At 39.2% G+C, this 11,373-nt stretch overlaps 2 protein-coding genes across 2 annotated transcripts; one reads left to right on the forward strand and one right to left on the reverse strand.

Moving 5' to 3' along the window:
- Positions 1-1,966: 1,966 nt before the first annotated feature.
- LOC108365514 (uncharacterized) lies at positions 1,967-2,597 on the reverse strand. Its single transcript, XM_017619556.1, has 2 exons — positions 2,488-2,597; positions 1,967-2,410 (listed from the first exon to the last, which is right to left on the reverse strand). The coding sequence occupies exons 1-2, from the start codon at positions 2,515-2,517 to the stop codon at positions 2,006-2,008; spliced, it is 435 nt and encodes a 144-aa protein (XP_017475045.1). The 5' UTR covers positions 2,518-2,597; the 3' UTR covers positions 1,967-2,005.
- A 2,841-nt stretch (positions 2,598-5,438) lies between these two features.
- Positions 5,439-11,269, forward strand: LOC108365513 (peritrophin-44-like). Its single transcript, XM_017619555.1, has 2 exons — positions 5,439-5,465; positions 10,391-11,269. The coding sequence occupies exons 1-2, from the start codon at positions 5,439-5,441 to the stop codon at positions 11,267-11,269; spliced, it is 906 nt and encodes a 301-aa protein (XP_017475044.1).
- The last annotated feature ends 104 nt before the right edge of the window (positions 11,270-11,373 follow it).

The raw sequence follows: 11,373 nt of genomic DNA on the forward strand, positions 1-11,373 counted from the left end.
TAAAGGTATTAAGAGCCACTCTGACGCATAAACCTTTCATTAAGTTTAGACCTCTTTGTAGATTAACGCAGAGGGGGCTCTCGAACTCTTTTCTGGCAATTATAACCTATCATCTATTTTTAGAAGTTTATTCAGTACAAGGCTCCACAGTAGAGATAACACTATAGCTCCTTGTGGACATCCCTTTGTCGTTTGTAACAGCAATTCTTGTTTGAAGCAGCTTGGCATTTCTTTTCTCTAATGATGTTACGTATTGTAAAAGGCTCCCTCAATGTCGAATCCAACGCCTCTCCGACAGACCGCCGAGTGAATAGCTTTCTTGCCAGTTCCCAGTCTGATGGAAAAAGTCTGAACTTTTGTGATTCCGTCTTTCGTTTAGTGGGAGTGGACAGAAAGCCGGCCAAGTATCCTTTCCTCTTCAACACCGGTATAGCTGCCGTTAGGTGATCTGATTGTTTGCCTGGTTTGTATAGTTCCGTTGGCTAAGACGTATCGTCACCACACACTAATAAAGGCGCGCTAGTGTTTGACGGCAAAAAAGGCGCGTAAAAAAATTTTGCGAAAAAAAATGCTTATGAAAAACTTCGGCGAAGTATGTTAAGAGTCTTTTACGCTGAAGTTTTTTTATGCGTCTTTTTTCGCCGTTAACTTTTGAGCTCCGCCTACATACAGCAAACTGATGCTAAGCAAATTAAAAAATTTGGCCCAGTTTTTTTTTGGGGGGAGCCTCTTGAGACAACCTTTCTTGACCGCAGCTCTATGCACAAACCGGACATGGACAACAATTTGGATACTTATGCTCTTAAGTAGGGACTAACCCCAGCACGTGTCAGCCTCTGGAGGGTATACATATTGCCAGAAGTCTTTGGCGATCAGTCACCTCTCAGCTTGAAAAGTTGGCCGCATCTCATTAAAAATTAATGAACAAAAAAATTTTACAGACATTTTCCACCTTGGATATTAAAGCTATATTTCCGAATCTCGAAAAGTATGGAATATTGTCACTGATTTTGCCTAAGTACGAGCAAAACTTGGATTCGGACCATAGGACAACGAAAATAAAGGTGCCCACGAATGCAGTGGAAGAACGCAGTGCCAAATTAGCTGTCTACAATTGGTGTAAACAACTGTTGGAATCTCGCAAGGGATGCAATTGGCGAAGATTTTTGGTCTCAGCTCAAACCGGCAAACAGTTGTAGGCTCAAAGAGAACATGAGGAAGAGGAGATGAACCCTTAAGCAGGCGGTAGTTTTCTAGTAAGCCTGAAACAATAGCTGTAAGGTTTCAAGTTTCGCTAAGGTAACTCTTTGCTATTCCGATTTCGTGAGAAGTAGAAGTAGTGTTAGTGACTCTATACTGTTCTTCGTTCGATGCCTATTCTCGCCTCTCAAATAGACCAGAGGAAACGAGTATTTTCCTCAAAAATTTTTGTGTCATATTTATAGGTAAGCAACAAGGAGCTTTGGGACCTGCAGAATAACAACTTTTGCTAGCTAGTTCCAATGATTAAAATAAATGCCAATCTTTTATACATGCCTGAAATTCTCAACCTGCTTATGAAACGATTATTTTTAGTAGCTCTGGTTTGTACATTGCAAACAGACTCGTACCAAACCAAATTAAGATTATCGCTTAAAGTCGCGAAAAATCAGCTGCTCTGGTAACACCACCTCACTTGTATATGGATTAAAGAGTGCATTGCGCTGAAATACTGATAGGATTGGTGTCTATCCGCTGATATTGCAGTCTTTAAAATACGATAACAGAACTTCGACCCCATTCGCTAATCAGGCAAAAGCTTTGGCGCGGTAGCTTTATCTCAAAAAACGATAAAAAGTCAATGATGTAACTCTAAAGCGGCTGAAAATAGAAACCAATAACCCTGTCACAATTAATTATCAATAGCGAAAATTCTATATTGATTCTTGTTATCATTAATATGCAAAATTTTAATTATAACTATTTATTTTTTTTGTACGAACATACATCTAGTCATGGCCATTATTTATGTCCTCGTACAATCGCCACTGCTGTCACAACTACCGATCATGCAAGCTTTTCTATCATCGCTAAAGCAAGTTCCCGTTGGGCAGGTATACGTTCTAATCGCACCCTTAAGGCATTTATAGTAATTCCTGCAATTGCTTTTGGCCTTTTTCAATAAATTATCCACACAAGTGCCGCGCGTACTGGTGGTCGAAATTGCCGTTGATGCTGATGCCGTACTAACACAACCATTCATTGGATTCTGAGTATTGCATGTTAAATCAGTTGCACAATTTATTAATATTTCGCCAGCTGATTGTGCATTGGTCTCCAAGCAGATTCCCACATTTAGATCCGTGCGACAAATAAAATCCACACTGGAATCTGAACAAGTTTGCGAGGCCACAAGTGAGACGGCGCAGCACTGTTGGGTAGATTTTTTTTTATTATAAATACTGGTAATTTGTCAGTGGTTAATCGATATTTTATTCTGTTACGTACCGTTACAAATACAAAACACCAAAATTTCATTTTTGCTTATTATTTTAGAGTTTGGCAAATATTTAACAAATTTTTATTTATTTAATTCAAAGCGGTTTAACAATTGACTGAACTCCTAAGGAAATGAATTTGGTTTATATACTCAGCCACCCAATGGCAATAATTAATTGATAAAATTATGCGAAATATATTTGATAATATTATCTTTTATATTAGGATTTGATTATAGACTTTTTTTATTTGCAAATAAAATAATGATAAAGTGCAACATAGTTAAAAATTGGTTCAGGGTCGTAATTTGCTAATGAGTTCGTCGAATCTATACACACAAACTGATACCCGTTTAAACTTACATATGAACATATATTTAATCGAATGGATAAACTTAATTTACGCCGCAGTCTTTTCACTAAAAGAAATGTTTAAAAAGGCTTTTTAAGCATCAGAATGTTTTTGACTCGTTTGATCAGCTCGTATTTAGGAAAACGTTTTTTGTATTATTAATATCAAAGCTTTCTATTGTGAGACACTCAATATAAGGGTTAAGATTAGTACCGACTGGTCCGTATCTCTTTAGCGCACGACCGAGAGGTGCCAACGCCGTCACTAGTGAAGCTGAAGGTCAAATCAAAACAGTCGCTGTCTCGGAGGGTACAGCACTCATTAGCATCTTATCCAGCTCAGACCGCGGAACGCCGAGCTGCTTGATGAAGTCTGATGGTTCTTTGACTGAGACGATGGAGCAGAACCTCGGCCTTCTTTGAAAATACACTTTCTTTCGTACAAACCGCTTGGCGCTAGTGTTCAACTTCCTAACACGGATCTGATCACCCTAGACGAGGTCATATAGACAAAATCGACTTTTTACACATACAAATCAACAGATCGGGATGGTCTTGCAGCAATGCAAATGCATAAATCAATAGAGCACAGGTCGAACTGGCTGTTTAAAATTATCTGAGGAGTTCTCATATTTAACTACATCCTTAAGCGCTAGAGGGGATCAGATGTGGTCATTATACCCAAGGCGGAAAAGACATCGCCTATCATCCAAATTAGTCTGTCATGAGTATCGCTTATTGAAAAGTCGCTAGCCTTATACATATACATGCGCTGATAGCATTCCTAGATATTGAAAACGTAGTTAATAACATACTTTTTACCCAATACAAATACCATGGCACCTACGGACCTAGGCATGGATCGCTCGTTGGTGATAATCGTGAACCAAATGTTGACATACAGGGTGACTGTGAACGCAACTTACTCGGACTTCGCTTAGTAGATCTGCTGGTACGGGCACCCTGCAGGGCGGTGTCTTGTCTCCTCTTCTGTATGTATCAGCTTTATACCCTTTGCTGCGCTCGCTGAGCCGACTGTAATCCCATTTATCCAGTAGCAGGCCACAGTTTTCCAACGAAGCTCTTATGCCCTCCCTGTCCAAGGTGATGGCCTCGAGGGTACCCTGCCTATCCAATTCATTAATTTCCAGTGATGTAACTATGTCCTGGAACCCAAATCAGCTTGATTTGAAGATATCCCGAGGCACTTGAGAGAAAGGACAGGCATTCCACAAGCACTCTGATTGCTGCTGGACTATCAGAGTAGATATTTACCACCCTTTCCCCCGGCAAAAAGTTAATGAGCAGCTAATCGGCTTCCTCTTTTACAGCGGCCACCTTTGCCTGAGAGGCGCTGCAGAAATCCGGCAGCCTGAACATAAGGTCTGTTGAGAGTTCCAGACTCTAGACACCTGCACCGATTCTCCCGCCCAGCTTCGACACGCCCGTGAAGATGTTTATTGAACCTTTATTCCAGAGACTGCCAATCCAATCTTTCCGGTAGGAAGTTGAATTTTTTGAGAATCGTCGAGTGTCCGTACGCTGATTTGAAAGAGAACCCAGAGCGTTTGAGCCTAATGGCTGAGCGAACCGCCGCTACTTTGCCCGCAATGGCAACAGGAACATAGCATTTAGCACTAGAGTTGGGGTAGTGCGGAGCACTCCGATGATTCCAACGAGGGCCGTCGTTTGCATGCGCTCTAGCTTCATAACAAGAATAGACCCCCTATAACATGATTCGTTTCATTATGGTTTTGTATAGCCTTTTGGAGAAAGGCCCTATCTTTTCCTCATGGCATTTCTAAGGCACTAAAGGGCGATCGATGCCTTCTCAATATTTGGCTTCCACGACAACTTCCTGTCCAGGATCACGCCCAAGAACTTGACCCTATCAGAGCGAACAAGGGAAACACCCCCTATTTAGGGAAGCTGGACATGAATATATAAATATACCTCATGGTGAATAGTACGAGCTCCATGTTTCCAGAATTTATAGCATGTCCACAGCTAGCAGACAAATTTGTGACCAAGTTCAGGTACCCTTGCATAAGATCATACAGAGAACTCTCCTCTGACGATGACTGCAACTCCGTCCGCGTATGCAAAAACCTTGCACTCTCTCCTTTCCAGCTCTTGCAGGACGTCGTTTATCACGACTATACCGAGAAAGGGTGAAGGTACGCCTTCCTCCGGGAAGCCTGTGCTTACTTTACGCTGTTGAGAGGCATTCTGCTTTTACAGTTCTGTCCTGCAGCAGACGAGAGATGAGCCTAAGTAAGTATCCCTCGACTCCGAGCTTAGTCAGGGCTCTTACTATCGTCTGAGGTAACATATTATTGAAAGCCCCCTCGAATTCAAGGGAGGCTCAACTCCTCGCGTGGATTCGCCTAAATCGAGCTGATGCATGATAACTTTCTACAGTTTCGCAGAAGTTTCCCCTTGGCTAATTTTTGGCCTTTCTTAACTCGGACGTATTGATACCCAGTCCGATCTTGTAGAGTTCCCAGTCGGGGTGTTGTCCACTTAACCTGGCTTTGTGGCGAGTTTTCTGAGTTAGGACCTTTTCGGACTGGCTGCCGAGGAAAGTCCATCATCCACTCAACCATCGATATGGAAGTAAAGCCAGCGGACCTGGAGGTGAGCGATGGAAACGCAAAGTATCTCCTATCAGCAAGCAAAGCTTCCTCTGAGTTGAAAAGATCAGCGGAGAGGAACTAGGCTTCACTTTAAATGTCCATTTGGCGCCAGCTGGCGTAGAAGGGAAAATAATGGCGTACTTTATTGGACTAGGCCAAAATCGCTTAGGCGATTAAAGCGCAAACCAAGCAGAAGAAAAATATGAAAACTCAGCTAATGATTTATTGACTCTTGAGAAGTTCTCAGATATTCAACTGTGCGTAAATATTAGTTTATGTGCTTAATATATTTACAGAACTTAGAGACACCGTTCATGACTTCAAAGATAATTTATTGCCAATAAAGAATCTCTTATTTACAGAATTAAGTAAAAATACATATTTCACTAAGTAAACATTGGCCACTATTTGTTGTTTACATAAAAAATGGAGCTAAGCATTACGAAACTTTTGGTAAGTAATTTGGCCAAAATCAACATTTACATGCATTTGAAAGTTGCTATCTATGTAGATTTCTCTAACTGCTTCTACATTAGACTGCTTGCGGTATGCTGATAGCGTTTAAAAAAGTTAATAGTTAAAGAGCATGACGAATCTGCATACATACATACATATTAGGGCGAGTCGATTTGTAGCGGCCAAAAAAAATTAACAGAGGCACATCGCGATTATGATTATTTGGGTAATTTCAAGCATGTTTGCCCAAGAAATCATAGGTCTAAAATAATAAATAATAAAAATTAACAAAAAATAAAATAAAATTAATTTTCAACCCCGAACATTTTAGGCTATTTAAAAATTTAAACTGCATTATGAGCAAGTCAAATTTCGTGGATTTTCGAAACGATGTTGTCGATTTTCGGAAAAAAGGCGTTGAAATCCAAAAAAAAAGTACGGAAGCGCCCTCTGGCGGCCCTTAAAAGAAAAAATAATGCCAGAAATGGATTCCTCGACCCCGAAAACCCCCAGATACACATTTTGGCTAGTTTTCAATACAGCTGTTTCAACGGGTGAGCCACTTTTTGAAAAAAAAAAACTAGATAGAAAAAATCGCTGGCTCGAAATTCATTTTAGACCTATGGTTTCTTGGGCGAAAATGCTTGAAATGACCCAAATTACTATAATCGCGATGTGCCTTTGATGCAAAAAATTTGACCCGCTCTAATACATATGTATGAAGTATGATACATTTATCAATCAAAATAAGATGACACATTTTTGCGGTATCGAGCTTTTATTTGGGATGCTTGAAAGAAGTTTTATCAGAATAGTGAAAGACTTTGATGTTAACAGAACGAATTCTTAGTAACTGTTACTGGGTTCGAGAAACATATTTTTATAATTGATAAAGTTCTAATTTGTGATACGTACAATTCATAGCAGAGACAAAGTGTGCATGAGTTGTGATTTTTAAGGCGAAAAGAGGAAATCGTGCGCAAATTTTGCTTTTCTAAATACAAGCGCAAAATCTGAAAAACAATAATAATAACTTTGATTTTAAAAACAAGATCATGAGCAGTGCACATTCATTAATTTTGGTAAGCACCATACGTGGCAAGAGATATAAATTATCGCATACATACCCTGTCGGAAATTCACGCACTAAAAAATTATTTGTGAAAGAGACGTGAAATGTACTCTCCTTCTATGAAATATCACTTAGAAAAAGGATTCATAAAAATATTATATTCAATTGCCAGCAGGGGAAAAACGCACTAGCAAAATACCATAACTGTTATGTGAGACCTCTAAAAGTATAAAAAGCTTAAAAAAGACCAAACCGCTAAGCTGGGTTCACTCAAGAGGCCTGATAGTTCTTTCAGGGAGACCAGAAGTGAGGCTTTTACATTTATTTTGGAGACTCATTTCCCTGGAAATCGGGTGTTGGCTACGCATTACAGCATTTTAGTGGCACTCACAACTACCAGAGTCAGGATATAGCGATATTTGCTGACAGCTAGGCGGCTGTTAATGACCTCAGATCTTACCAGGTAACCTCTAATTTGGTGATGGAGTGCCTTCAAAAGCTAAATATCCTTGGTCTGATCAGTCGACTTTGGGTTCTTTGGATTCCTGGACATATTGGTATTGAAAGAAACGACATTTCCGATGATAAACTTGCGAATATGGGAACCCCTTTCATCGGCCCAGAGCCCTCCTGTGGCATCATAGCTTAAGGGCGCACAATAGCTTAAGGTCCCAATGCTTTATCCTTAATAATTATAATAATGGGTCACATTTCCCTCCCTCGACAGGAGAGGAGATATTATGCAACTGAATCTTTAGATAGCTTCAAATCGCCCGGTCCGGATGGTATCCTAACTTTTGTACTTAGCAAATGTGGTGAGCTTCTGGTCGAGATGTACCACAATCATGGAGACTAGTAGACGATGCCTTCATCCCTAAAGTTGGTAAAGGCGCGGCGATCTTGTGAGACGGCTCTGCAAATCCGAAATAAGCAACGTCATCACTAGGAAAGAATTCGCTTTGGGCATTTTCGTAGGCATTGAGGATGCTTTTGACAATGCCAACTTCGGTGCTGGTAAATTGTATACGTTCAATGCTCGCGCAGTGGGCCATTCGGATTTAGGCAGAAGGGGATAAACATGTCACGAGTGGAGTTCACATGGGGGTTGTCCTCAGGGCAGTGTGCTTTCTCTCTTGCTCTGTTGCTTGGTAACTAATTGCCTGCTGCTCAAACTTAACGGTTCTAATGTCTACGTCAAAGCCTACAGAAGTGATGTGGCCTGCCTCACTACAGCCCCTTCCCTGTCAGTTGTTTGCACTGACCTCTGGTGTAGTGAGAATGGACTGCCCGCTAACCCTACCAAAACCAGTGTTGTGGCCTTCACTTTTAGGAGAAGGTTGGACGGCCTTGTCCTTCCTGACCTTGAAGGAGTCATTATTCAGATTTCTTCGGAAGTAAAGTATTTAGGTGTAATCCTAAATGGTTAAAGTTTGTGGAAAATAAGTGGATATGAAGGAGTTTGCGCATCTGTAGCGACAGTCAAACTGCACACAAGGCATTGGTCAGCCCCCTAACTACTTTCACTCGACTAAATTGTATTGGAAAACATAACGAACTTGTTTTACGCTGGGTTCGTCGGGAGTACTTAATAAAAACTCATCTGACCATTTAGCGAGATCACGTCAATTATAGCACTCCCACCTTCGACATCCGAATCAGCAACTGGATGAATATTTCGCTCAGCAACGACTGGGAAGCTTTCCAAAAGATTAAATATCAGAAATCCCGAAAAAATTATTGAATAAATCCGGAATGATTCTGAAAAATCCAAAGCAGCAGGAAATAATTTGAAACTGTCCGGATACATTCCGAACTGTTCCACACAAATTTTCCAAAAGGATCAGGAAAACTCATTAAAATAACAACTTATAGCACAAAAAATTGCTGAATATGAATTGTTATTAGGCCACAAGTAACAAATAACAAAAACAAAAACTCCCAAAAATATTCCGAACGATCTTAAAACATCCTGAAACATAGCAAAAAAAAAACTTCGAAAAGTGCCGAAATATAAAACACTAGAAACTCCGAAAATTCGTGAAAAAACTTGAAGATATCCTTAAAGGTCCCGAAAAATCTCGCAATATTCCCAAAAATAAAACCCCAGCAATACCGAAAAGTCGCAAAATAATTTCTTTTATTTTAGCTAAAAAATTAAATTATGAAAGTCAAAGTTTTAAAAGATTAATTTTAACACTATGTATGTACATTAGGGTGTATCACACTCCATACAAAAAATCGGTACTTTTTTTCCATTTGAATTATTAATAGCCAGTTTTCACGAAAGCAATTTAATGTTATTAATTATTTTAACATTAATTTAGGATATTAGTGTAAGGTTGCCACTTATTTTCGATTCTGAACAATTAATCTAAAACATCGCAATATCAAATGAAAGGTATTGGTGAGAACTCTGGTCCGAAAATATTTTCGATCAGGGTTGCCACGCTTCTATGTAATACAAATTTCTATTTTGTTAATTTCAATCAGCATTTTTTTTATATGTACATATGTGTACACAGTACATACACGCTCAAGATATGTAATATTCATTCCAGGGTTGCCACCTAAATTTTATAGTAAGAAATTTACTTTATAGATATCAAAATTTAATTTTTTTTTAGTCTATTTCCAAAATTTATTTTTTTTGCTATCCTAATGGCCAGTACTTGATACCCAAACCTTGAAATTTTAAAAAGCACAGGCAACCTGGTACTTAAGATGTATGTGAGCTAGAGAAAATTTAATAAACAAAAGTAATTTTTTAAAAGAGTTTTTTTTATTACCTCAGATGATAGAAGAGCTTAAGCTTAAAAGGTCTGCATAAAATTTTTTAAAAATTGTATCAACGAAATCAAAATAATGAGGTTTTTGGAGGTATTTTCAAATCGATCTAGCCCAGGTGATGCACCTTAATGAAAATGTGTATGTCTTTTAGGTCTCAAAATCTGAAAATAAATTATTTTTTAAACTTTTTTTTTTCTAAAAAAATTACCGCGGACGATAGAAAACTTTAAGCTTAAAAATTCTTCATAAAAATTTTTACAAATTTTACCAACGAAATCAAAATACATATTTTCAATTCCGTTTAGCTAAGGTAAATCTTAATACATATTTTTTAGGGGATGCCTTAAATTATAATAAATTTTATAATTCCCATGGAAAATCCGCAATTTTTTGGTAATCTGAAAAAAAAAATTGTATTTAGTCTCTCCTTCTATTTGTAAGATTGTTGCAGTAAGCATATTAAAACATTTTAAAATACTAATAAAACCTTCTCAAAACAAAATATTATAATTAAATTCGATAAATTATAAATTCGATAAACTCAATTATATATTACTAACCTTTTTTCCACGACAACTAACACAAGTGCACATTTCTTCCACTCCCCACAGTTCTCCAGTGTTTTGTGGCTTTCATGGCTTTCGTCCAGTCTATGCCTCATAGAACCGCGTGAGACGAATACCTGCGAGGGACGCCAATCAGCCGGTGCAATATGCGAATCGTGTGAGCTATTATCAATGTGCGTCCGCCATTCTAGCGGCTGGGTAAACATTCCGGTCGAAACGTGTGACACGGATCGGGGTTTCTACTGCAATTCACGACTGGGTATGTGCAGCAATATGACGGGGCCTTGCCATCCATTTGCCGTACAGGGCAATTTTCCATGCACTTCGTATGGTTTCTTTCCCGATCCCTACGATTGTCAGAAATATCACATGTGCTATTTTGCGGGCGCTGCCTTGGTAGCGGCGACTGTGGAATGTGGCGGAGATAAGGCATTCGATGCGGCGACTGGTCAATGTTCGTTAACACTGAATGATCCGGTTTGTTTGAGTCGTCAGATTCGTTGTGAGAATGCTGGGGAAGCGCACGCTTGGCCAAGTAATCCGAATATTTTTTACATTTGCAAGACATTGTGGAATCAGGATGAACGCGTGCTCTATCCTACGCTTTATCGTTGTGCCGATGGCGAAGTGTTCGATGATTACTACTGTCGAAACGTAACTAGGCCAATTGGAATTACAACTACAACTACAATGGCGAGCGTTATATCTACGAGTGCCGCACCTGATACGGGTAATCGCACCGTACCGACGCCTACTAATAATGACAGATGCACTGCAGTCGGTTTAAGGCCTGATCCGGAAGATTGCGCTGGTTATTATTATTGTTCGGCTTTGAATGGAATTATGCGTCATCGTGTTTGCCCATCTGGCACTCATTTCAATGAACAGTATGCAGCGTGTATATTTGGCTCATGTACAAATTAATTTTCGATGATAGAACTTAATTAGCTGCTATAAAATGATTTAATGAGTTTATAAATGTTTGCTTAAAAGTTATCCAAATAGATTCTAACAAATGACTGTTTACT

Source organism: Rhagoletis zephyria, unplaced genomic scaffold (assembly GCF_001687245.7).
Source record: "Rhagoletis zephyria isolate East Lansing unplaced genomic scaffold, Rhagoletis_zephyria_1.1 Rzeph_scaffold_01898, whole genome shotgun sequence".
Classification (NCBI taxonomy): domain Eukaryota; kingdom Metazoa; phylum Arthropoda; class Insecta; order Diptera; family Tephritidae; genus Rhagoletis; species Rhagoletis zephyria.

What these genes read in the sequence shown, in the direction of transcription:
- LOC108365514 (XM_017619556.1), bottom strand. Translation starts at nt 2,517, where the DNA reads ATGAAATTTTGGTGTTTTGTATTTGTAACG. An exon ending in GGTGTTTTGTATTTGTAACG is followed by an intron (nt 2,411 to 2,487) that starts GTACGTAACAGA and finishes TCTACCCAACAG; the next exon opens with TGCTGCGCCGTCTCACTTGT.
- LOC108365513 (XM_017619555.1), top strand. Translation starts at nt 5,439, where the DNA reads ATGGAAGTAAAGCCAGCGGACCTGGAG. An exon ending in TAAAGCCAGCGGACCTGGAG is followed by an intron (nt 5,466 to 10,390) that starts GTGAGCGATGGA and finishes CACTCCCCACAG; the next exon opens with TTCTCCAGTGTTTTGTGGCT.